The sequence below is a fragment of the Ictidomys tridecemlineatus genome, chromosome 15 (assembly GCF_052094955.1).
Source record: "Ictidomys tridecemlineatus isolate mIctTri1 chromosome 15, mIctTri1.hap1, whole genome shotgun sequence".
Lineage (NCBI taxonomy): Eukaryota > Metazoa > Chordata > Mammalia > Rodentia > Sciuridae > Ictidomys > Ictidomys tridecemlineatus.
In genome coordinates, this window is record NC_135491.1 from 3,230,646 (window position 1) to 3,256,872 (window position 26,227).

At 47.9% G+C, this 26,227-nt stretch overlaps 1 protein-coding gene across 5 annotated transcripts in view; it reads right to left on the bottom strand.

Annotated features, from left to right (window-relative positions):
* Positions 1-4,338: 4,338 nt before the first annotated feature.
* The window catches only part of Znf331 (zinc finger protein 331), a 29,103-nt gene continuing 7,214 nt past the window's right edge, over positions 4,339-26,227 (bottom strand). For 3 of the 5 annotated variants that reach the window (XM_040279912.2, XM_021721421.3, XM_005342375.5), the window contains 5 exons: positions 14,279-14,337; positions 10,678-10,783; positions 10,355-10,424; positions 9,099-9,225; positions 4,339-7,712 (listed from right to left, as the gene is read on the bottom strand). In XM_040279912.2, the coding sequence (XP_040135846.1) occupies positions 6,457-7,712; positions 9,099-9,225; positions 10,355-10,393 (1,422 nt within the window). In that variant the 5' untranslated portion in view covers positions 10,394-10,424; positions 10,678-10,783; positions 14,279-14,337 and the 3' untranslated portion in view covers positions 4,339-6,456. Of the gene's footprint in view, positions 7,713-9,098; positions 9,226-10,354; positions 10,425-10,677; positions 10,784-14,278; positions 14,338-14,875; positions 15,361-26,227 lie in introns of those variants that run through there. The other 2 variants (XM_021721424.3, XM_021721423.3) reach the window with 2 other exon arrangements.

Here is a 26,227-nt window from a genome sequence, read left to right on the forward strand (position 1 = left end):
AGGGGAGGAGTGCTCATAGTGGAGGTCTGCGCACAGGGGAGGTGTGCGTACAGGGGAGGAGTGCGCACAGGGGAGGTGTGCGCACAGGGCAGGTTTGTGCCTTTCGGCCTGGATGGGACTCCCCCGGAGCGGCTTCGTTGCTTTTATTGGTTTTGACAGCATGGCCACTACAGGTGCTGTGGCCGTCCCTCCCGAGGCCGCCGCGACATAGATCGGGCTGCCCTTGGGCTTAGAGCTGGTGGAGCCCACCTGCTTTGGGGAGTGTGCGGGGTGGGGGGGGAGAGGACCCTGTGCCCCTCAGTGTGTGTCCCCTGCAGCGGAGGAGGCCCGCCACCCTCAGCTCCGCTGTGTGATATGCTCTGGCGTCTCCTCCGCGCTCACTCCCAGGACGCCCTACTACCAGTAGGTCCCTGGGCTGCGGTCCTCCCCTTGGTACCAGTTCCACGCCCAGAGCCCGACCGAGGCTTTGTGCACGTGGGGTGGGCTCCTGCCTGGTAAGCCATGGCCATGGGCACCCTGTGTGCCCTTTCCTTCAGGTGGGTGCCAAGAGCTTTTCCCATCTGCTGTCGGGTTCTTAGGGTTCCCAGCCCTCAGGACTGAGACGGAGGGAGGGACCTGCCGCTCCACACAAGTCAAGGCGGAAGCCCCGTTTCCACAGCTCCATGCCCTCAGCTGGTCCCTTTCCTCCTCCAGTCTCCTGGGGTCCGTGTTCCCTGAGCCTTGGGTGACCTGTGCCTTGGCGGAGGATGGGCTGCTCTTCCCGAGACTCATGCCAGGTCACGCATGGCGCCCTGGCCACTATCATTCTGGAATCCTCACAGGTGAGACAGCCCGAGCCTTCCCTGAGGGACTTCCTGAACTTGGATGTTTCCCCAGCCAGTTTCACCTTGTCCCCCTTCCCGCCTCACCCTTCTGGTGCCCTAATTCTAGCATCCATGGCCTTCCCCACGTCCATTGGGTCCCTGCTGGCCTTCTCCCTGGTGGCCTCTCTGTCCTGGTCCTCAGGTGAGACTCCCTCAGCCCTGACAAGCTTGCTGAGCCTGGCTGCCTGACGGTGGATGTGTGGGGTGGCTGCAGTCTCGCCTGCTCACTGCTCATCCAGGTGCAGCCAGAAGAGAACTCAAGTTTCCGCAAGAATGAGGAAAATAGAGGTGGACATGCTTGTGGTGAACCCTGGACAGAAGCAGCTCAGGAGCCTGTGTGTCCCCTCCACTGCCACCTGACTCTGAAATCTGGCCAGCTGGTCTCTGATGTGCCTCCTTGCTTGGTGAGCTGCAGGATCACTTCCGGGTTCTGAAGCTGAGGGTGGGGTTGGGTTTGTGGGGATGTGGACAGGGGCCTTTTTTACTCGGCTCTGGAACTGGACTCGTCCTCCCCAATGTCCCTTTCAGTCCCCCTGCTTACCATCCTGTGCCTGATCCTGGTCCCTGTGGCCCCAGCGCCTGTTCTCTGAAGACTCTGATTCTGTGACAGTGGCTGTGCTGCTGCTTATTGTTGGGGTGGTACTGGCCATCTGGACACAGCCCCAGAACAGCACCCCTCTTCACTTCAAGGTAGGAGACCTGCTGTCCCTAGACTACCCATCCTGGAGCACAGACCTGGGAGAACATGAAGGGAGCGGGCGCAGAAACCAGCAGTCGTTCACTGCCCCCGCCTGGTCCCTGGCACTCAGTGCTAATCCGTCCCTATCCCATCTCTTCTGGAGCGCCCCATGGGGTCCCTGGCATGGACCGGCATAACTGCACAATGTGAATAGGGCTGGTGCTCCCACCCTGAGGGGGACGGGAGCTCTCAGATGGCTGGTGTGCTTGGGGACATGGCTTGGTCCACAGGTCCCTGTGCTGCCCGTCCTCCCCTTGGTATCATTGTGGGACCTGGGTGTGACTTGGGGTCTGGATGGCGATCGGTGAGTGGTCTTCTGGGGGAAGAGGGCTCCACAGTTCTCTATAGCTTCCCCCGGACCAGTCTCCAGCCTGACGTGGAAACCCTTGAGGCTAAAGCAGTGACTGCCTCCCACCTGGCTGTCCCACTTCCCCACTAGGATTTGCTCCCTGTTTTGGGGATTTGGGATCTGGCACAGCCTGGAGAACGAGCAACAGCCACCAGCCTCAAGCTCCCCAGCCCTCCCTGAAAACACCTCTAATGCTGAGTCCATTCGAGCTCAGAGAAGAGCAGCTCCGGGGCCCTGCAGGCGCCCCCTGGACCAGGACGGCCGGACCTGCTGGACTGTGAAGGCTGGGCGTGTTCAGAGCCCTCCAGCACCAGGGAGCAGAATGCCTTGAAAAGTGTTTTTTTTTTTTTTAAATATTTATTTTTTAGTTGTAGTTGGACACAATACTTTTTTATTTTTTTATTTATATGTGGTGCTGAGGATTGAACCATGGCCTCGCACGTGCTAGGTTGAGTGCTGTACCACTGAGCCACAAACCCAGCCCCCTTGAAAAGTTTTTTATTTTTCGGGGGGTACCAGGGATTGAACTCGGGCACTTGACCACTGAGCCACATCGCACCCCTATTTTGTATTTTATTATAGACAGGGTCTGAGTTGCTTAGCACCTCGCTAAATTGCTGAGGCTTGCTTTGAACTCGTGATCCTCCTGCCTCTGTCATCTGAGCCGCTGGGATTCCAGGTGTGGGTCACTGTACCCGGTCTTGTTTATTCTTTTAGTTGACAAAAATTTTTGTACATGCATGACTCATGTCTTGACATCTATGGACTGTGAATGGCTAAACCGAGAGGGGACATGTTCATTCTCTTATTTTTTTTGGGGTAAAAACGTGGGGGATTGAACCTAGGGTGCTTTATCTCTGAGCCACACTCCCAGCCCCTTTGAGACAGTCTGGCTACATTGCTGAGGGCCTGGCTAAATTGCTGAGGATGACCTCGCTCTCCTGCCTCAGCCTCCCTCAGGCTCCCTCGTGGCTGGGTATGGGTGGGCGTGTGCTGCCACTGCTCCTGGCTGGTGAAACACATCCAACTCCCCTGAGGGGTCTTTGCATATACAGTACATGGGCATTTGCCATAGGGCGGATGAACTTGGAGGACACTATGTGAGTGAAATAAACCAGGCACAGGAAGACAATTATCATGTTCCCAATGAGGGACCTACAGGAGCTGCACTCAGAAGCAGAGAGGGGCAGGGGTGTCGAGCGGTGGCGGGACCCAGAGCGCAGCAGGCACTGGGTGGGGAAGCAGCAGGGAGCGTGGTGCCGAGGGCTGGATCCGGTGAGCTGGCAGGGTGAGTTCAGGAGAGCCGCGGGCACACAGCATGGTGGAGGTGCCTCCCAGGTACAGGGGTCCGCCAGCCCTTTCTCAGCTTGAGACAGGATCTCACAAAGCTGCCCCCGACGGCCTGGAATGTGCGATCCTACTGCCTTGCCACCGCGGTGCACCGGCTCCACCTGGGCACCACCTCCGTCAGCCACCCAGGAGGCGTTCAGCCTGCCTTTCTGCCCGGGAGCCTCACAGTCCTGTTTCTGCTCCGCTGTGGAGCGCTCCCCTTCCACGGACTTCCAGCCCCTCCTCACGACACACGTGTCCCCTTGCCCTCCTTACTGCCACCCCCCCCTGTTTATATAGAATTGGCAGGAAGGGCAGTACCCACCCATTAATGTAGCTCTGGGTGGCAAAGAGGGGCTGGCTTAGAGTCCATAGAGAAGGGGGTACTAGGAAGGATGGTGGCCTCCACGAGGCTGTCTGGTGTGGCACATGGTCCAGAAAGGAACTGCCTTGAGGCCTGGGTCTGACCATTACCCGAACATGCTCCCTCAAGGACTCAATCTGTCACTTAGCCAAACAGTGAGCACTAAGTAGCTCCAGCTGACATGCAGCCCCAACCCTGAGTCAAACTTACGCCCTGCTCTGATCTTGCTCTGAGCCTTTGCCCACCTCCACAGGATACCCCGGGGCCCAGACGCGGCTGTCTGCCCTGTGCTGAAGGGTCTTCCACTGGCTGAGGCAGCTCCCCGGCACCTCCCAGGCCCCCCTCCCAGCTTCTGAGCCCCACCCCCCGCCCGCCCTCATCAGTCTCCCAGAACCTGGCCCTGAGCTCTGGGAGTTGGTCCCCATGGCCCAGGCTCGCTCTCCTCTCTCCGACCCCAATGCCCCGTACACAAGCCCTCACAGTCTCAGCTCCTGCTCGGTGCCTGGCTTTCCCCAGAGACAGCCTGTACCTCACTTCAGGCGCTTACGGTGGCTCAGGTCCCTTCTGAGACTGACTGCTCTCTCAGGCCTCCCGGGAGAGCTGGCCTGGCTCCTTCCCCAGGACAGCCACTTGCCTGCCTCCTCTGCAAGGCTACGGACAGCCCTAGCTCCTCCCCAAGAGTCCAGCTCAAATGTGCCTTTAAAAATTTCTTTATTAGTATTTTTTGACAAATAATTGAATTACACTTTTTACTGTTTATATTACATTTACAGAGTACAAAGGGATGTTTTGATACATGTATACAATGTGGAATGACTGAATCACACACGTCCTCACCTCACTTGTCCTTCGTGGTAAGACACTTGAAGTACAGTCTCAGCTGCTGTGACTTTGACCTGTGCCATCCGGCGCCCCCGTCTTCACTGGCACTGGACTTGGAGAGCCACGATGCTGAGCTTGTTTCCATGTGCTTCCCCGCTGCTGAGCCTTCTCGGTGAAGTGCTTACTCTTCCCCTCTTAGCTGGTCTGTTTTCTGAGTCCCTCGTAGGTGCATGCAGAGTGAGCATCTGCTTGCCCTTTCTCCATCTTGCGGCATCATTTCACAGGCCTTGCACTTAACCTTTTATGTCCATGCCTTCTGTGCACCGACATGACTGTCCAGCCCAAGATGTGACAGTCATCTTCTGTGCTCTCTGAAACCTAGATGTTCGATTATCTCTTCTAAACTCACTGCACTCCAGGTGGTCTTGATAACTCACTAAGAACACTAATGGTGATGATCACAAGAACAATAGGTGATAAATACTGATCTGAAACAATACCCCAGATACATTTTCAGAGAGTTTACATGTACCAAACATTTAATTTCCACATAGCAGTTTTAGGTAGGTGTGATTATCCCTGTGTACAAACAATGCACATAACATACATTCTACAAATATAGACGGTCTGGATTTACAGATATTTCAACTTTCATCTTTTTAACATAATGTGCAAGAAGAGTACCCAAAACAGCCAAGGTTTTTCAACTTCACGATGGTGCGAAAGAGTATCCAAATAGAGCCACTGATTTAGAACTTCACGATGGCAGAAAGCGTACCCAGTAGAGCCATGATTTAGAACTTCACGATGGCGGAAAGCGTACCCAGTAGAACCACTGATTTAGAACTTCACGATGGCGGAAAGCTACCTAGTAGAACCACTGATTTAGAACTTCACGATGGCGGAAAGCGTACATAGTAGAACCACTGATTTAGAACTTCACGATGGCGGAAAGCTACCCAGTAGAACCGCTGATTTAGAACTTCACGATGGCGGAAAGCTACCCTGTAGAACCACTGATTTAGAACTTCACGATGGCGGAAAGCTACCCAGTAGAACCACTGATTTAGAACTTCACGATGGCGGAAAGCTACCCAATAGAACCACTGATTTAGAACTTCACGATGGCGGAAAGCGTACCCAGTAGAACCACTGATTTAGAACTTCACGATGGCGGAAAGCTACCCAATACGGCCTCTGATTTTAGCGCTTCCCAATGGTGGGAAGTGTGCCCAAGAGAACCACTGATTTTAGAACTTACCAGTGGTGGAAAGTGTGCCCAAAAGAATCACTATATTAGAGCTTCCCAATGGTGGAAAGTGTGCCCAATAGAACCATTGATTTTCACTTTCTATATAATATTTAGTAAGTTAGGTGAGACATTCACCACTGTTATTGAATACCCTTGGTGTTAGATGATTTTGCCCAACTTAGGCTAATGGGAGTGTTCTGGGCACATTTCAGGTAGGCTGGGCTGACCTACGATGTTTGCTGAGTCAGGTGTATTAAATGCAGTTGTGAATGTCTTTTCAAGTAGGGTGGGTTTGTTGGGATACGACCCCACTGTGTGCCAAGGAGCATCTGTAATGCACAGGCAATGAGCAGAGTGCTGTGTGTCTCACTGGGGGTAGAGGTGGATGGTGATAACTGGCAGGGGACGGGTCACGGCTGATGGCCTCCTCACGTTACATCAGCAGAGTTGTTCCTAGAATGAACCTCAAACATAAAAAAGATGGAATGGTATTGGCAAGCTCTGTGCATTTGCTCAGCGAACCTGTCCAGTAAAAATGACTGAGCAGTCATACTCATCAAGGAAAGTGACTTCTCCAACTCTCCAAGTTGGCCTCTAGTGTGACTTGTGATGCTCTGTAATTAGAAGGATGACCAGTGAAGGCTTTCTGATGTTAAATTAAATCATGGGTCTCCCTCATGTTGAGGAAGGAGTGAATGCAGGAGGGAGGCCTTGGTGTGTCGTGTGTGTCGGGAGGTTTCAGCTGTTATGTGTCTTCTGATGCTCTCTAAGATGGTTCGCATGGTTGAATACCTTTCCACAATCCTTACATGTGTACGACTTTGCAATATGTGTTTTCTGATGCTGTGTGAGCTGATGGCCGTGACTAAAGGCCTTCCCACACTCCTCACACTTATAGGGTTTCTCTCCTGTATGAATTCGCTCGTGTTTGACAAGGCTTGACCCATAAATGAAGGCCTTCCCACACTCCTTACACTTGTAAGGCGTCTCACCGGTGTGGATTCTCTCATGCTGAGTGAGGTGGTAGCCGCAGTTGAAGGCCTTCCCGCACTCGGTGCACTTGTAGGGCTTCTCACCTGTGTGGATTCTCTCGTGCTTCACGAGACTCGAGCCCCAGCGGAAGGCCTTCCCACATTCCCGGCACTCGTGAGGCTTCTCCCCAGTGTGGATCTTCTGGTGCTGAGTGAGGTAGTTGACCCGCGTGAAGGCCTTCCCACACTCTTGGCATTCATAGGGCTTCTCGCCCGTGTGGATCCTCTTGTGCTGGATGAGGCTGGAGCCGCAGATGAAGGCCTTGCCGCAATCCTTGCACTCGTAGGGCTTCTCCCCGCTGTGGATCCTCTTGTGCTGGATGAGCTTGTACAGACGGCTGAAGGTCTTCCCACAGTCTTTGCACTCGTAGTCTTTCTCCCCGGTGTGAAACCGCTGGTGCTGAGTGAGCTCATCGCCGCGCCTGAAGGCCTTGCCGCAATCCTTGCACTTGTAGGGCTTCTCCCCAGTGTGGATCCTCTTGTGGATGACGAGGCTGGAGCCCCAGCGGAAGGCCTTGCCGCAATCCTTACACTCGTAGGGCTTCTCCCCGGTGTGGATCTTCTGGTGCTGAGTGAGCTGGTTACCCCAGCGGAAGGCCTTCTTACACTCCTTGCACTCGTAGGGCTTCTCGCCCGTGTGGATCTTCTGGTGCTGACTGAGCTGGTAGCCGCGGCTGAAGGCCTTGCCGCACTCCTTACACTCGTAGGAGCTCTCCTTGCTGTGCGGCCGGGCGTGGGGTCTCGGAGGGGTGCGGTCTCTGCTGGCAGGCGCCTTTCTCGAGTTGACTTTTACTCGACTGCGATTTCTCTCTTGAGAGCCCTGTGGGACTTCAGACTCACCTTCAGGCATCCTGTTCGGGGGATGAGACTTACTTTTGCTACCTGAATTCCTTTTGTGAAGATTCATTTTGTAAATACTCTTCTGTATAGCTAAACTCTTAGCCTCATAGGATGATTCCAAATCTGAAAGAAAAACAACATATTTTCTTTACAGGAAAACAAAGTCAAACCTAACCCCAAGCCCAAAACTAAAGGCCTTCAGTAGAACAAATGAGGGTCACCCAGAGCTCCTGGCAATGCAGATTCTACTCCTGGCACCTCAACAGTCAAAGGGGAAGCACTGGAGTCACTGCCACTAACATCAAATGGGAAGAGCACATTGGTGGCCAAGCCCCGTCGTTTCCTGTCAGCTGACACATTTCAGTAAAAGGAGTTAGAGGGAAAAATCTCAAAAGTGAAGATAAAACAAGAATACTCTGTGGATGATGTGATGGCATTCCTAGAAAATCCAAGAAAATCAAACTCAGAACGACTATGAAACAACATGAACATGTAGTTGGAGAGTTGTGCTTTTATACTCAGCCATAAAAAAGAATAAGCTTCTAACCTTTGGGCAACACGGAGGAGCCTAAGATAAGCCAGGCACAGAAAAATCAATGCCACACGTTCTCTCTCACGTGGAAGCTAAAGGAGGAGATTTCAGAAGTAGAGGGTAGAGCAGTGGGTACCAGAGGTGGCGGGGGGTGGAGGGAGGTAGGTGAGGTTGGCAAAGGGGCACAAGATTGCCGTTGGACAAGAGGAGTGTGTTCTAGTGCTCCACACCACTATAGGGGAACTATCGTTAATCATGACTTATTGTATATGCCAAAGTAGACACAGAACAGAGGACTTAAATGCTTTGGCTACAAACAAAGGATAAATGTTTCAAGTGATGGATGTGCTAATTATCTTGATCTGATCACTATTACCACATACATGTATCAAAATATCACCCTGGAGCCATGTGTGGGGTGTGTGCCTATAATCCCAACGACTCGACAGGCTGAGGCAGGGGGGTCGTGAGTTCAAAGTCACTGTCAGCAACTTAGCGAGGTCTTAAGCAACTCAGTGAGACCCTGTCTCTAAATAAAAAATAAAAAAGGGCTGGGGATGTGAATCAGTGGTTAAGTGCTCCTAGGTTTAATCCCCAATAACTACCACCCCCCAAAAAAAACCCAAATAACCTTGGGTCTGAGGTAGATCCTCAAAGTACCAAAGACCATTAAGAGCAATTAACATGGTAGCCTAAGGTACAGCTTCATTTCTTTGAAGATGGCCATGGAATAAATACCCCAGAATTCCAATTCACCCCTTGGTTACTAAGGCAGAGAGACACACAGGAGGCCAGACAAAGGTGGGAAGATAAGTGGCAGATGGGAAGATGAAGTGTGTAATGTCCTCGTCCCTACTGCGAAACTCAGAACGTTCCCTTGGGAGCAGAGGCAGACACTTGGCTAGTCTCCTGAGAGGTGTTGCTGAAAACCAGACATTGCAGGCCGCAGAGTCCAGGGCAGGGAGGCGGCGACTTACTCAGTGAGACCAGGGTGCTGTAGTTCTCCAACATGACATCCCAGTACAGGTCCCTCTGGGCAGAGGTCAGACAGGCCCACTCCTCCTGAGAGAAGTCTATGGCCACATCTGAAAATGTCACCGAACCCTGCAAACAGGATGAGAGACAGAAAGGGCTTCAGGATGAGACAAGAGACAGTGGCTTCCCTGGGGTGGGTCACAGGAAGGCTGAGGCACCGGTGCCTGGGGCAGCACCCTGTGTGCCCCCACACTGAGCCCTGCTGAGGCCCGGGAAGCAGCCCACACCCTGACCTGCACCTGCCGGGAGGAGCAGACAAGGCAGCCCAGCTGTCCTTGAATTCACAGCAGAGCCTGCCAGTGTCCGGTAAATGCCCGACCAGTGTGGGTTCCCACAGTACCCCCCCCCCACTTTTTTGGGAATATTTTTAGTTACAGATGGACACAATACCTTTATTTATTTATTTCATTTTATTTATTTATTTTTTATGATGCTGAGGATCAAACCCAGTGCCTCACACGTGCTAGGCAAGGGCTCCACCTCTGAGCCACAACCCCGGCCTCTCCTTTTTTTTTTTTTTTTTTAAATCAGATCTTTTATTTTAGAAGACAGGGCGTGGCATATTTTAATGTTTTCAAGCCTCAAATTCACCATCATGCCAGAGCAGACTTTAAACAGTGTTCCTCTGTAATGACAAAAGCTAATTCAGGTACACTGGCTCATGCCTGTAATTCCAGCTATTTGGGAGGCTGAGGCAGGATGATTGCAAGTTCAAGGTCAGCCTTAGCAATAGCAAGACCCTGTCTCAAAAATAAAATAGGGCTGGGGGAGTAGCTCAGAGGTAGAGCGCCCTTGGCTCACTTTCCAATACTCGGGGAGGGAACGTGATTTGTGTCCACAGGCCCTCCTCATAGCCACATCCAATTCTGCCCAACTGTGAAAGCCCCCCAGACCGGCATCTCACTGCATGCTAAGACTGAGATCAGCGGATCTGAAAGTTCCCTCCTGTGCACCCAGAAAACAAGATCAGCGGAGAATCTGTCTCCTCTTGAGGTCAAGTGGGACCAACATATTTAAGGCAGCAAGCCACAGACAGGACTGAGCACCCCTCAAGAGGCTTTGTTCCTGCATCACTTCAACAGTTCTCTGGAGAAAAAACCCAGTGTACAGGAGGCCGAGTCAGCAGCTCAGGACAATTCACAACGATCCCACAAGCCTGACTGTCATATTCCAAGAATGAAAAGTAATACGCTCTTACGTGGGCCATGGCGTCAGACCTCTGGGCTTGACTGCTCATCTTGGGATTTCTTCCACTGAAGACACAGAATCTGGGGGGTCAGAATGAAAAATGAGAATGAAAAAAGGAATGAAAAAAGAGACATAAAAACCACCTGCAGTTTGGGTTTCCAAATGACCTAATGGGACCTCACTCCTCACCCTTTCTTCCCAACATGCACATGAACATGACACCCTGGGGAAGGTGGAGGGGTACTGGACAAATCCGGGCCCCCCAGGAGCCCAGAGCCCAGCTGCACACGGCCTTGGCCACCAGATTCTGTTCTGTGAGGTAACCTGTCATACCTGATAGGAACGGCTTTCTTTGTTTCAGGTGGGGGCTGACCACACTGGAGAGAGCAACCGGCGATTCAGGGTGGACTGGGAGACACGGAAGCAGCTGATCTGGAGACTGAAATTAACCATACAGAACATCAGTTGTGTGTCCAGGCTGAAGTCCACTACAGGACCACAATGCCGAACCAAACCTGGAGTGACAGTACCAACTCAGTGTGGAATAAAAAGATTATAAGCCATAACCGTCTCAGTTATAAGGAAGATAATCAACCCAAACACCTGGTCATACATAATGATGGATGTAAGGTAGCTGTTGTTATGAGGATCAAGAACATTACACATCCATTTAGGTTTCTTTCTTTCTTTCTTTTTTTTTTTTGTGGTGCTGGGGATTAAACTCAGGGCCTTGCTCATGGTAGGCCAGTGATATCCCGGGTCCCATTTAATGTTTTCATAAAAGAAAGTCAAGTCTGCCCTTTCCCATTTGTCCTTAGGCTGAAGTTTGTGCTGTTCAAAATTGCTGCCTATATAATCAACACTAAAAACTTTCAGAACCTGATCTCAAGAATAAACTCTTAATCAAATTAGCAAAGGAAACTCTGATATATTACTGAAAACATGCTCCCTCTCCACAAGCACCCAGGGGAACAGAGACATGATTCTGCATCAAAAATCAAGCTCAGAGACTGATCTGAGAAGATGACAGCTTGAGAAATTAGCATCGAGTGAACAGCTGCATCGAGCGTTCTAAAGTGACAAGGGAGACTGGTGTGACTTTTGTTTGTTTCCTTTGTGGTGCTGGGGATTAATCCCAGGGCCTCATATGTGCTAGACAAGTGCCAAACCACTGAGCTATATCCTAGCTGATTTTATTTTGAAATGGTATCTCACTAAGTTTCTCAAGCTGGCCTTCAAATCTGGGATCCTCCTGCCTCAGCCTCCTCAATTGCCAAGATTATATGTGTATGTATGAACATTTTAACTGCTGCAACCCTATTCTTTTATCCTGGAAATGTTACTTATATTGCCCACATCTATTACTTGTGTTCATGAATCTTGCAGGTGTAATTTGTTCAGTCCCTACTTGTAAAGTACCCAGTGATATTGTAGCATTGTTCATCAGCACATACTGGGATGTTCTGTGGAAAAAAAACATTAAAATCCTGAATTTAATTATGAACGACTGTTGGGAGGTCTGGAACATACCAAAATTTTAAAAGTGGTTTTCTCTGAATGGTACAATTAGAATTTTTTTTTTTTTTGGATGGGGTTTGTAAGTTGCCTAGGCTGGGATGGAACGTGTGATTCTCCAGCTTCAGCTTCCCAGGTAGCTAGAGTTACAGGCATGGCTACTGTACCTAAGGATTGTGGATAACTTAAATTCTTCTTTATGAGCTCCCTAGGGGTCTCAATTATTTTATAGCAGGTCAGTGTTAATTCCATTGTAAGAAATAACATGAAGAATAAAAAGGAGCCTTGGGGTGTAGCTCAGTAGTAGAATACTTGCCTAGCATGTGGGAGGCCCTGGGTTCAGTTCTCAGCCACACACACACAGCTTGCCTACAAAAAGGGTCACATTGGTAGGGAGCAGGTACACTGGAGTCACTGGTCAAACTCTGAATAGACAGGTCTGTGTCAGGCATCATTGTCTCAAAGATATCCACATGGTAATTCTGGCACTGTGAATGTCACCTTAATGGCAAAGGGAAGTTAAGAGTTGCAGATGGACTTAAAATTGCTAGCCTTTCAACTTTAAAATAGGGATGATTATCTAGAATTATCTCAGTGAGCCCAATGTAACCGAAAGGATCCATAAGCAAAGGGGGGGGGGTGTTAAGAAGAGAAAGATGTGATGGCAGAAGCAGGGTCAGAATGAGGTGACAGGAAGGACTTGACTTGTCTTTGTTGGTAAAAGAAGGGTCAGAAGCCACACAGGGCCAGCAGCTGTAGGAACCCTTATTAGGAACATGACCAGAGCTCTGCCAACACCTTGGTCTCAGCTCAGGGAGGCTGATTTCAGATGTGTGACCACTAAGGGCTCTGTTACCAATAAATCTATAGTAATTTTTTACAGCGACAAAGAAATTCGATATAAGGCCTAATATTGCAAAAAGGGTGTTGCTAAAATCATTATCACCTTCCTGTCCTCGATTATCTTTTCCCTGTCTTTGGAACACAAATCAGACCCTGAGCAAATAATGTAGCCAAGTTGCCTCTGCAGACTCCCTGCTGACTGAATGCTGGGTCCAATCAAAATGCCTAAATTGAAATCCTGTCCCCCAAGGTGAAGGACCAGGAGTGGGGCCTTTGTAAGTGATTATGTCAAGAAGGTGGGATCCTCATAAATGGCATTAATGCATTTACAAAAAGGATCCTCAAGCCCTGAGCTCTCTTTATGCCATGTGAGGACACGGTAGGAAAGGGCAGTCTGCAATTTGAAGGCCTCACTCCAACGCAACCAGGTTTTCACCCTTATCTTGGCCTTCTAGCCTCAAAACTGCAGAACACACATCTGTTTTTGTTTTTGTTTTTTAGCTATCCAGACTATGCACTTTTTAATTTTTTATTATTATTTTTTAGTTGTAGATGGACATAATATCTTTATTTTATTTATTTATCTTTATGTGGTGCTGAGGAGTGAACCCAGTGCCTCACACGTGCCAGGCAAAATCTCTACTACTGAGTTAAAACCCCAGCCTGAAGGTACATTTTCTGTTTTTGATACCAGGGATTGAACTCAGGAGCACTTGGCCACTGAGCTACATCCTCAGCCCTATTTTATATTTTAGTAGGGTCAGGGTCTCACGGAGTTGCTAAGTGCCTTCCATTCCTGAAGCTGTCTTTGAACTCGTGATCCTCCTGTCTCAGCCTCCCTAGCTGCTGGGATTATAGTATGCGGACTGCACCTGGCCCAAAGATACACTTTCTTAATGCCATGGAATCACAGTTTTTCTTTAAGGGGGAAAACACTGACATATTACTGTATAACAAACGCTACTGTATAATAAACATGGTATATGTGTGAGTGCATTTTATAATTTTGGAAAGTTATAGATGGAGCTCAAGGAAGGGCCTCAGGCTGAGCTTCCTGTGCTGGGCTGTCTGAAGCTCTGGTTCACTGTATGACCTCTTAGTACACAGTCACATTCACATGGATGTGGCTCACTGTCTGAACACCCAGGCTCTCCACACAGCCTCTAAAGCTGGCATGTCCTGAGCACTTATGCTTTAGGGGGCCTCAATATGTTTTTAAGTGTATTAAAAAATTTCATCCTCATCACAACTCTATTTTCAGAAAGCTAAAAAAGGTAGGAAAAAGATGGGTGTGGTAGCACACACCTGTAATCCCAGTGGCTCGGGAGGCTGAGGCACGAGGATCGCAAGTTCAAAGCCAGCCTCACCAAAAGCTAGGTGCTAAGCAACTCTGCAAGATCCTGTCTCGAAATTAAAGGGCTGAGGATGTGACTCAGGGGTTAAGTGTCCCTGGGTTTAATCCCTGGTTAAAAAAAAAAAAAAGCAGAGGCAAGAACAATATGCTCTTGATCAGCACCTTTAAGTCTCTTGTTAAGATCTAGGGAAAAATCATTCAAAACCAAGACATGTAACTCACCTGAACCTTGACTTCACGATGTGTGATTAGTCTTCCAACTGAGGATGCTTTCTCTTTAGCTGGATTGGGGAGAGAGGAAAACAAGAATGAGGCACCAGGGTCTTTCTGCTGCACAGGCGAACACAGAAAGCACACTGGAGGTACACCTGTCCCTAGGTCCCGAATGTCTGAGAGTTCCCCGAGCACCAGGCTCAATCACTAAGGTTCTGGAACGTGACGCAGCTCTGCTGGCTCAGGGCGATCTCCCATCACCTAAAACCCCCGCACTTTTAGGCCAGCTTCTTTCGTCCAGATAGCCCGGGGGAGAACACTTAGGACTCTGAAACTGTCATCTCACGACCATGTCTTTGTCCTTGTTGGTCATTTTCATGAGGAGATTCAGGCTCTGATCTCTGTCCCCTGGGGCCCATTGCTCTCAGGTAGGTACTACTCAGTAGAGGCAGGAAGGAAACAAACTATAGGGTGCAAGATCACACATCTGTCATCACCAAAAATGCCATCTGCTGAAAAGCCACCAAAAAGGCACCAATCCGTGCCAAACATGGTTTCACAAACCTACACCCCACCACGGACTGTACCTCGGCGCGTCACACCCACCAGCTCAGCCTGTCACACCTCGGGACACGGAGACGCTCGGCAGCAGCCCACACACCTGTGGCTCCCGGAGTGGAGTGGTGGCTCGGGACGATGGATGCTTCCCGCCTCCCGCTGCCTGCGCAGCAATGGACAGCAGTCCACACGGTGGAGCAAGTGCGTTAACCTCTGCTCGGCGCCCCGCAGCCCGGTGACGCACAGAGCACACCTGCGTCACCGTTACCGGGACACAGCTCCGCGCAGGGCTGCACGCCCCCACACAACGTGTTGCTTGCGGTCCCTGCGACCCCGGGCCAGGACAGGCGCATGCGCAGAGCTCGGAGCCCCCCCCCAGGCCTCCTGGTGCGCGCGCACACACCCAGCAACACAGGAGAACAAGCCCGTTCCAACTCCTGCCTTGGGCCTCTTGGGGACGCTGCCCCGTGACATCGGAACTGCCCTCGCTGCAGAGTGTGCGTTTCCATGGCACCCAGGCCTCGCACCGCTTCCCAGCATGCAGCGGGGGCCGCGCGGGAGGGGCCGGGCAGGCGCTGCGCTGGACACCCCACCCCCGCGCTAGGCGGCGGGGGCCCACCGAGAAGCAAGAGGGCTTCAGACACAGGGCCACTGTGACGCAGGAGGCCTGGCCAGTGCAGGCGGCTGTCCGCAGGTGGGGCTGGCAGCGAGGGGGACGTGGGCAACAGACCAGGCAGTGCAGCCTGCGGTGGTGCCCAGTGCGCGCGACCTCCAGTGCAGCAGCGCCCACCCGTCCACGTCGCAGTCGGTACGACTCATCGGGAGGCCATATCAAGTGCACCAGGGGACGTGTACAGGTTCATACAAACGCCACGTTTTCTATAAAGGACTATCATCCTCGAAAAGGGGGCGGGGCAGTAAAACACCGTGTCCCTGAATGCCCCCCCTTCCTAAACCCATGTATTTTGATTTGTCCTTTTTAGGTCTACATGACAGTAGAGTGCATTTTGACATACATTCGTAGACCATAACTTCCCATTCTTTTTTTTATTGGTTATTCAAAACGTTACAAAGATTGCAGAATCACATCGGTTACACATCCACGTTTTTACATATTGCCTTAATAGTGACTGTTGTATTCTGCTCCTTTCCTATCCTCTACTATCCCCCTCCCCTCCCCTCTTCTCTCTCTACCCCATCTACTGTAATTCATTTCTCTCCTTATTTTTTCCCATCCCCTCACAACCTCTTATATGTAATTTTGTATAACAATGAGGGTCTCCTTCCATTTCCATCCAATTTCCCTTTTCCCTCCCACCTCATGACTCTGTTTAATGTTAATCTTTTCCTCCTGCTCTTCCTCTCTGCTCTGTTCTTCGTTGCTCTCATTATATCAAAGAAGACATTTGGCATTTGTTTTTTAGGGATTGGCTAGCTTCACTTAGCATAATCTGCTCTAACGCCGTCCATTTCCCTGCAAATTCCATGATTTTGTCATTTCTTAGTGCTGCCTAGTACTCCATTGTGTATAAATGCAACATTTTTTTTATCCATTCATCTATTGAGGGGCATCAGGGTTGGTTCCACTGTCTAGCTATTGTGAATTGTGCTGCTATGAACATCGATGTGGCAGTATCCCTGTTGTATGCTCTTTTAAGGTCTTCAGGGAATAGTCTGAGAAGGGCAATAGCTGGGTCAAATGGTGGTTCCATTCCCAACTTTCCCAGGAATCTCCATACTGCTTTCCACATTGGCCGCACCAATTTGCAGTCCCACCAGCAATGTACAAGTGTACCCTTTTCCCCACATCCTCGCCAGCACTTGTTGTTGTTTGACTTCATAGTGGCTGCCAATCTTACTGGAGTGAGATGGTATCTTAGGGTGGTTCTGATTTGCATTTCTCTGACTGCTAGAGATGGTGAGCATTTTTTCATGTACTTGCATAACTTCCCATTCTTGAGGTTGTACATGATGTGGAGTTACACTGGTCGTGTGTTCACGTATGAACATAGGAAAGTGATGTCCGATTCATTCTACTGTCTCTACTATTCTCATTCCCCTTCCCTTCTCATCATTCCATTTGTCTAATCCAATGAACTTCTATCCCCACCCCCTCTCATTGTGTTAGCATCTGCATATCTTCATAGCAGAGGGAACAACCAGCCTTTGTTTTTTTGGGACTTGCTTATTTCACATAGCTCGATAGTCTCCCGTTCCATCCATTTACAGCAAACACCATAATTTTATTCTTCTTTATGGCTGAGTAATATTTCATTGTAGGTGTGTGTGTGTCTATCTCACATTTCTTTCTCCATTCATCTGTTGAAGGGCACCTAGGTTGGTCCCACAGCTTGGTTTTTGTGAACTGAGCTGGTATAAACATTAATGTGGCTGTGTCACTGAAATATGCTGATTTTAAGTCCTTTGGGTATATACTGAGGAGTATATAACTGAGTCAAATGGTGGTTCCATTCCAAGTTTTCTGAGGGCTCTCCATGTTGTTTTCCAGAGTGCTTGCACAAATCTGCAGTCCCAACAGCAGTGTTATGAGTGTACCTTTCCCCCCTCATCCTTGCCAACTTATTGTTAACTGTAGTCTTGATAACTGCCATATGACTGGAGTGAGAGGGAATCTCAGTGTAGTTTTAATTTGCATTTCTCTAATTGCTAAAGACGTTGAATTTTTTCATATATTTGTAGGTCATTCATATTTCTTCTTCTGTGAAGTGCATGTTCAGGTCCTTTGCCCATTTTTTTGACTGGGTTATATGGTTTTTGGTAAGTTTTTTGAGTTCTTTATATATCCAGGAGATTAATGCTCTATCTGAGGTGCAGGTGGCAAAGATTTTCTCCCATTCTGCAGGCTCTCTGATTCTTGATTTTACTTCTTGCACCTTAGGAGTCTTGTGGACAGGATGGAGAGTCGGGGCTACAGTTTCTTCTAGCAGGTGCAGCATCATTTGTCTAATTCCTATGTCCTTGATTTACTTTGATTTTGTGGAGGGTGAGAGATTGAGGTTTAATCTCATTTTGCTACATGTGGATGTCCACTTTTCCCAGCACCATTTGTTGAAGAGACTATCTTTTCTCCAATATATGTTTATGTGATTGCCCCCTTTCTGTTCCCAAAATCCTAGCCAAGTGAATGAGAGCAAGTCTGGGCAGGAACGTCCAGATACACTATCTAGGAGGATACTAGATTTCTCTTATGCACACTGGGAACTAGGGCAAGTCTGTGTTACCTGTGGAAACTACTTTTTTTTTCTTTTTTCTTTTTTTTTTTGGGGGGGGGTACCAGGGATTGAACCTAGGGGTGCTTAACCAGGGGCCACATCCCCAGCCCTTTTTATTTTTTGAGACAAGGTTTCACTAAGTTGCTTAAGGCCTCACTATGTTCCTGAGGCTGGCTTTGAACCTGTAATTCTCCTGCCTCAGCCTCCTGAGCTGCTGAAATTACAGGTGCATGCCACCATGCCTGGCAAAAGCTACTTTCTTGCATGTGCACAACAGGTGCTCCCTGGGATGCTGGTCATACAAGCAAACTCAGCAAACTGATGCCAACAATGTTGCTGCTTCCGAAGCCTAACAGGTGAACCCCCCTGAGTGGGGACGGTTGCAGAACTGAGGGCACTGTGTCACTTGTCCAGCTAGCTGCTGCCCTGGGCAGAGTGCTGTGAAGTGGCCGGGGGGGGGGGGGGCTCTGTTTGCCAAAGCAGCACAAGGGTCAGAGTTATGCTCAGCCTGTCACCACAGAACTCTCTGTGGCGCCCGCCGTCTCTGGCCTCTTTTTTTTTCTTAATTTTGTTTTAAATGATGGGAACACTTAAAAATATCTAAAACTGAAGCTTCTGGAAGAACCATTTGTTCTAGCCTGTCTTGTACCTCTCCTCAAACTTAATCTTGGCCTCCCGACGGGCCTACACTTAAGAGCAGATCTCTGAAGACATCCTTGTTGACGACAGTTTTGTCTAAGGGGATACCCACAGAGTACCTTTTGGGCATGAGGTGATTGTCATTATAAATTTTCACAAAAGACTTGATCTTTGACCTTTTGGTGATTTTTCTTCTTGCCCATGGTAGCTGTCACTTTGTGGGGACAGCAGTGATTCCAGCCACCAGAGCATGGCTGTAGGGGTGATCTGATGTGCCATCATTAATATCTTCACGATGACAGCTTTGCGTCCGGAGTGATCCCATCTCCCATGCTGTCTCCAGGCACTTTCTTTGGCATGTCTACAACCTACTCCACTGCTCTGGCACACCTGGGCAAAGGGCAAGACAAGGGACTCGAGAATGTGTGGATTTTGATATCTGTTCTTACAGAGGAGGGAGGGAGGGTGTGTGTGTGTGTGTGTGTGTGTGTGTGTGTGTACTGGGACCAATTCCACTGAGATACTGCTGGACAACTGTATACCTCATGAGTCAAACAAGTGATGTGTTCCTTTAACATGTGTGCATGTACTTGTAAATGATGAAAAGATTTGGAATCTAGGCAAGCACTCCATTATTGAGTTACCGCCCCAACCCCCAACTTTTTTTTTTTTTTTAAGTTTAGCCTTGAGTGTGCAGGAAGAGTTCAGAAGATATTAATTTGGACTAATTTGCTGAAAACCTTTCCTTTGTTTCCTGGCACTTAGCAATACCCAAACCTGCTCTCTGATGTCTACCCAGGGACACAGGTGGAGCACTGACGGCTCCCTCCGTGCTGCCTCCTTTCAGGGGGTGAAGGGAGTGTGGATTGTACTTCTGCCCTGTCACCACCTGATTAGTCTGCACCTGTGGTCGGACATGTTAGAGAGAGGAGGTAAGGAGGGAGACCTGAAGACCAGCAGCTCCTGGAGCACCAGGCCCGTCATTCTCCGCAGGCCTCGACCAGGGGCTGCCTGAGCTTCCTCCTCAGCATCCCCCTTTGGTGGGTTAAGACCATGTGAGGGAGCAGCTATGCCCTGGCATCATGCCTTCACCTCCAAGTTGGAATGTCACCGGCTCTGGAGACCTCAGGCACTTAGCTGCTGGAGTCTGACTAAAGACTCTACAGTTTGAAAATCATCAAGGAAATAACTGTAGTTCACAAATGTATGCTTAAGCTTACTTAGAGGATTAATTTGTTTTTATGAAAAATATTATTTTTTGAAATTTTCAGGTTTTGAGATAGAATCATGCTTTGTTGCCCAGGCTAGCCTCAAACCTGTGATCCCGCCTCAGCCTCCTGGAGTGACTGGAATGTAGGAGTAGGCCACAGCTCTTGGGCTTCTTTTTTATTTTACTTATTTTTTGCACCACCTGAAGCCAGGGCTGTTTTACCTACAACGCCAGCCCTTTTCCACTCCTTATTTACTTACTTTTATGACATGAGGATTGAACCTACGGGCACTCTACCACTGAGCTGTATCCCGACCCTTTTTATTTTGAGATGGAGTCTAATTTGCCTTGCTTGGCCGGGAACTTGTGATTCTCCTGCCTCAGCTTTCTGAGTCCCTGAGTCCACAAGAAGAAGCGCATGCCTGCTTCTTTTTATTTTGAGACAGACTTGTTAAGGTGTGGAGGCTGGCCTTGAATTTGAGATTCTCCTGCCTTGTCCTCCCAAGTACCTGGGATTGCATATGTGATTGGCTAGGGGGCTTCTTATTAAATTAAGAGAATTATAGATTCACATACAGTTGTGAGAATACTGAGATATCCTGTGTATCTTTCACCCATTTATACCAACTAGTAATTATATTATAGTTTAATATCACGACCAGTGATATAATTCATTGATGTAACCTAGATTTTCCAGAGAATGAATAAATAAATTACATATATACACATGTATATATACATTTTTTTAAATTTTTGTGGTGCTTGATATCAAATCCAGGGCCTCAAACATGTTAGGCAAGTGCTATACCTCCCACTCAGCCATACCTCCAGTCCTCCAGGAAATAAAATTTTAAATAAAATCAAGGCCAGGCGTAGTGGTGCATGCCTATTATTCTAGTAGCTTGGGAGGCTAAGGTAGGGGGATCATGAGTTCAAAGCCAGCCTCAGCAGCTTAGCAAGGCCCTAAGTAACTTAGCAAGACTCTAAAAAGGGCTGGGGATGTGGCTCAGAGGTTAATGCCCCTGGGTTCAATTCCCAGTACAAAAACCAAACCAAACCAAAACAACAAACAAAACACCAAACAAACAAAAGAGAAATATCTCACAGTAAGAGATAGAATATATAAACTACCAATTTATGTAACGTTATAAATGTGTTTACTAAGAATGATGTGAAATTCAAGATGAATCCCTAAGTGAAGGAGGTGGAATGTGAAAGGTCTGGATAACTTGGTAAGGGATATCTTGGTGAAATTAAGAATGCAGGCTCTGGGGTTGGGGATATAGCTCGGTTGGTAGAGTTCTTGCCCTGTATGCCCAAAGTCTTGGATTCAATCCCCAGCACCACAAAAAACAAAAACGAAAACAATACAAAACAAAAAGAATGCAGGCTCTGACTCTCAGGATGTGATTCTAAGCTCTGACAGGTACTAAGTTGTGTCTGCTTCCTCACTAGTATAATTACGATAAGACGCTACGAAGATTGAGATATCTACACAGAACACGTTATGATTATTCAGTACAAATTGGCTGCTGATTCTAAAAACCAGTAACATTAAACATCCCTTTATATGTGTTTATGAATAAGATCCAAGCTGCCATTTCCTTCCTTTCTATGCTGGGGACTGGACCCAGGGTGCTCTACCACTGAGCTATACCCCCAGTCATTTTTACTTATTTTGGGACAAAAGCTTGCTAAGTTGCAGAGGCTGGCCTTGAACTTGTGATTCTCTTGCCTAAGTCTCTAGAGCTGCTGAGATTACAGGTGTGTCCCATGTCTGCCTGGCCATTTTCCTTTTTTTCTTACATCGGAATATGTATGGGCTTCTTAAACCAGCTGCCAATATAATGAATGCAAACTAAAAACAACTTTCAGAGCCTGTTAAGAATGAAATTCATTTTATTTAGCAATATTAGCACAAATGATTCTATGACACACAAAGAGGAAATGTTCCCTCTGCACAAGCAGGCAGGGGGCAGAGGCATGATTCTGCATCAGAAATGAAGCTGAGAGATTCTAATTTGAGAAGATATCAAATTGGGAACATTGGTAAGAGACTTGAATTGTGCACTCCCTTTGATGAGGGAGGTTTGTGTGAATATTTTTAATTACTCCCTCTTCTTTTTTACATATTCTAAATTTACTACTTGTATAGTGTATATATTTAAAGCACCAGGCCCCAGTAATGATTGTCATGTTTTGTGAAACAAACTAGAAAATCATAGAAATTCTAATTCTGAAAGGCTGTATTTTTTAATGTTTTATCATGGGATTAGTTTCAAACCATGACATTAATCCTATAAGGTATAACAGGTGAGTGATTTTAAAAAAAATTGTCTTTAGTTGTTGATGGACCTTTATTTTATTTATTTTTATGTGGTGTTGAGGATTGAACCCAATGCCTCACACATGCTAGGCAAGCACTCTACCACTGAGTTTCAGCCCTAGCCCATGTAAGTGGTTTTGATGAGAAGAAAAAGTACTAGTACTGAAGGGCAGAGGCCAAGCAGTGCTACAGCCTTTTGAGGCTGGGAAGGTAGGGAAACATTTTGAGACAGAAGCTTGCTGAGTTGCCTGGGTTTGGTATCTTTTTTTTTTTTTTGGTTGTTGTTCTAATCCATTAATTATTTTTTGTGGTACTAGAGATTGAATCCATGGCACTGTATCACTAAGTTATATCCCTAGCCCTTTTCAATTAATTAATTAATTAATTAAATTTTGCAGTACTGGGGATTGACCCAGGGGTTCTTTATCACTGATTGACATATCCAGTTGTTTTTATTTATTTATTTTAAAATTTGAGACAGAGTCTTGCTAAGTTGCCCAGGATGGTCTTGAACGTGTGCTCCTCTTCCCTCAGTGTCTGAGTTGCTGGGATTACAGGTGTGTGCCACCATGCCCAGCAAATCACTGATGTTTTAAGCCACCAACTGTGTGTGTGTGTTTCAGCAGCAAAGGAAATGAACACAAGCTCTAACACTGTAAAACCGATTCAAACAAGTTTTCTCCCTGAACTTGAACATCTTTGACCACATCTCAGCTACTGAATAAGACCCTGAACATAACAGAGCAACTCTCTGCCTGAGCACACTGAGCCAGACAGAGGGTGTTCAGTGATGAGAATGGTCTCTCCACACCTGGCCACCCTCCTTTCCTAATTGTACTGAAGACCAAGTAAATGTTACCTTGGGTCTCATACCTACAAAGTGTCTCATGAAAGGAGAATTTCAAATGGTTAAAAATTTTCATGCACACTATGATTTATGACTATTAACTTTCCATAATTTTATCCTGTTTAACACTTCACCTCTAAGTAATGTCAACATAAAAAACAAGAAATGTCCCAATAACAGACACAGTGGGGAATCTAAGGAGCTCTGACAATGAAATGTCACATTTTGTCCTAGAGAGGGAGCTGGAACAGATGAACTTTAGGTAAGAAGGGAAACTTGAGTAAAGCATGGAGCTTAACTTATATGACAAGTGGAAAGTGGACTATTAATTGTCACTATGCCCCATATTCTTAACTCTGGTGTAGGAAACTCTTTGTAATATTGGTTGATCTAAAAGTGGTCAAGTAAAATTCATGAAAAGTGGAGAGTGATGACAGCAATGTGGCTGGATAGGGGGTCCCTGCTTTGTGTTTCCTCCCTGTTATGCCACAGCCACCAGGGCAGCAGGCTCTGTGGGTGCTTGGAAGTTCAAGGAGGAATATGATACCCTGATGGAGCCCAAGACAGAAAGAGTGTCTCAGCTCAAGAACTGGAAACATCCGTGTCACTATGTGAGGACTGCCACATTCCCCTCTGGCCTTGATTCTGTGGCTAAAACTTGCTGAAGATGGGTTCAGGCAGAGTTAGGGCACAGTAGCGCCTCATGTCCTGGCTGTGTATCTTGCAAGTCTGCAGATGTTGGTAACACAGCAGATGAGGTGTTGGCCCTGAGTCTCTTACCTGGACCCTCTCTGCTATGGCTGTGGAGTGGTTCTGCCAGTTTGGGACCTTGTACGAGGTATACCTGGTCAGTGCTCCTGTAGGCTGACCTGCTGAGCTTACTCGCACTGTTGTACCTGAAAGCAGCCACAGAAATCAGCTCCAGATCATTTCAACTATAGTAATACAGGAGGCTCACCTGTGCAGGAAATTCTGGGACACACACCCACTGCTGCCCCAGAGAGAGGTCTGAAGGCCTGGATCTTGGTTGTTGACCCTGAAGCAGCTCTAACATTTGGTTCCAGACACTCAGTTGTACACCATGCCAATACTGCTCGTCCACCCAGGGGCTAGACAATGCCACACCCATCTGTTACTCAGTAATAGGACTGAGCCTGTGGACCCTGGAGAGTTCCAGGTGCCACGTCAAAGGGCAAGGGTTGTGGAGACAGATGATATACCTAGGGGCAGAGAGGACCTTGGGCTGTAGAGTACCTGGAGAAAGGCCTGCCAAGCACAGACCCCAGTGGGAACTCCGTGGTGGCCGAGTGACTTGGCTCATCCTCCACTCCACAGTGCCCCGAGGAAGTCACTCAGCCTGGAGTCCTAAGGATTAGTGTAATGTATAGAAACGACACGTAAAGTCTGAAAGTGGTGTATGCTCTCTCAAGTGCACAGACCCCAGTCAAAGGCTGCAAGGAGAAGGGAGAATCGGGAAAATTTGACACCAACAAATGAAAGGAATAGAGCTGTAGTTACCACCCAGAAGAAATGGAGAGCTGGCTGGGAACAGTGGCCACACCTGTGACCCCAGACTCGGGAGGCTGAGGCACGAGGACCCCAACGTTCCAGGCCAGCCTGGGCAACCTGGGCTATAGCTCAGTGGTAAAGTGCCTCTAGGCGCAAGCCCCAGTACCTCTTCCTCCCCCCAAAATACCATCAGGCAAAAAATGCATAAAGAAAAAAATTGAGAGGGATTGGGCGCAGTGGCACATGCCTATAATACTAGTGGCTCTCGAGGCTGAGGCAGGAGGATCACAGGTTCAAAGTCAGTCTCAGCAACTTAGTGAGACCCTGTCTCAAAATTAAAAAAAGAGTTGGGGATATAGCTCAGTGGTTAAGCATCCTTGGGTTCAAACTCTGGTACTGGGAAAAAAAATAAAAATTGAGGGGACATACAAATATTTTTAGGGAGTAGATAAATATTAAGAGGAGAGGATCACAATTGTCAAAACAAGGATGTCAGGAAAAACTGTTGGATGGAATGAGATGTTTGTAAAAAGGAGGTGTAGGTATCACTAAGGGCACCTGGGAGGGCATGCGTATGCCTGAAATTGGGATCTGTCCCAGCAAACTGTGCAGGTGAGAGCAAGAGAAAGGAAAGAGGAGAAGGGTTTCCTAGGAAGAAGGATATGAAAGAAAGTCCTGAGGTGAACAGGAAAAAAGTTAGGGTGAAAGCTGGGTCCAGAAGGGGCAGAATGGAGGACCAGAGGTCTGGCCTCTCCAAGGCAGGAGGGTTGTTTAGGGGGAGGGTTCAAGTGGCCCTCCTGACTTGTCACTCTTGCCCCCAGATCCATGGAACCCTGTGAAATGACTGCTACCCAACAAAAAAAAAAAAAAAAAAAAAAAAAAAGATGAAGTACCTTTGAGATACTATCAAAGTAAAAAATTTACAGATTATTCACATTCGATAAGGAGAAGAAAGAGAGAAAGAAGCAGAAAGCAATTTAAATTCTACATGTCAACCTCCCAAATCTTGGTTGGGATTTGGGTACCCAGTTCAGGAAATTAAAACAACTCTAAGCAAGACTGATCCAAAGAAGAATATTTTGAAATACATTATAATAATCGAACTATCAGAAGTCAAATACAAAGATACTGGAGAGTGGTGACAGACAGGAGGCTCATCACATTCAAGGGAAACTCTGTGAGGCTAAAGTAGACACCGTGACAGAGACTTTGTGGGCCAGGAGGGAGTGAAATGATATGTTCAAAACAGAGAGAAAAAACATCCACTCAGGAAGAGTATTCCCAGCAAAGCTGTCCTTCATAAATGAAGACGATGACATTTCAGGACACAGAATAGCTGAGAGTCCATCACCCTGCAATCTTCTTTATAAGAAATGCTAGAGAGTTTAAGTGGAAACAAAAGGATATTAAGCAACAACACGATAACACAGAAAAGTATACAACTCACTAATAAAGGTAAGTGCACAAAACTCTAATTCTGAATGATGACATATTCAGGAGAGTGGGGTAGGAGGGGCTGAGTTGGAGGCAACAAACAAATACCCCGACCAACAAAAGATAGCTGCAAGTCGGCTGCAATGATTTGTTGAAGGGACACAATTTAGAAGGTGTAAAATCTGACTTAACATAATATGGG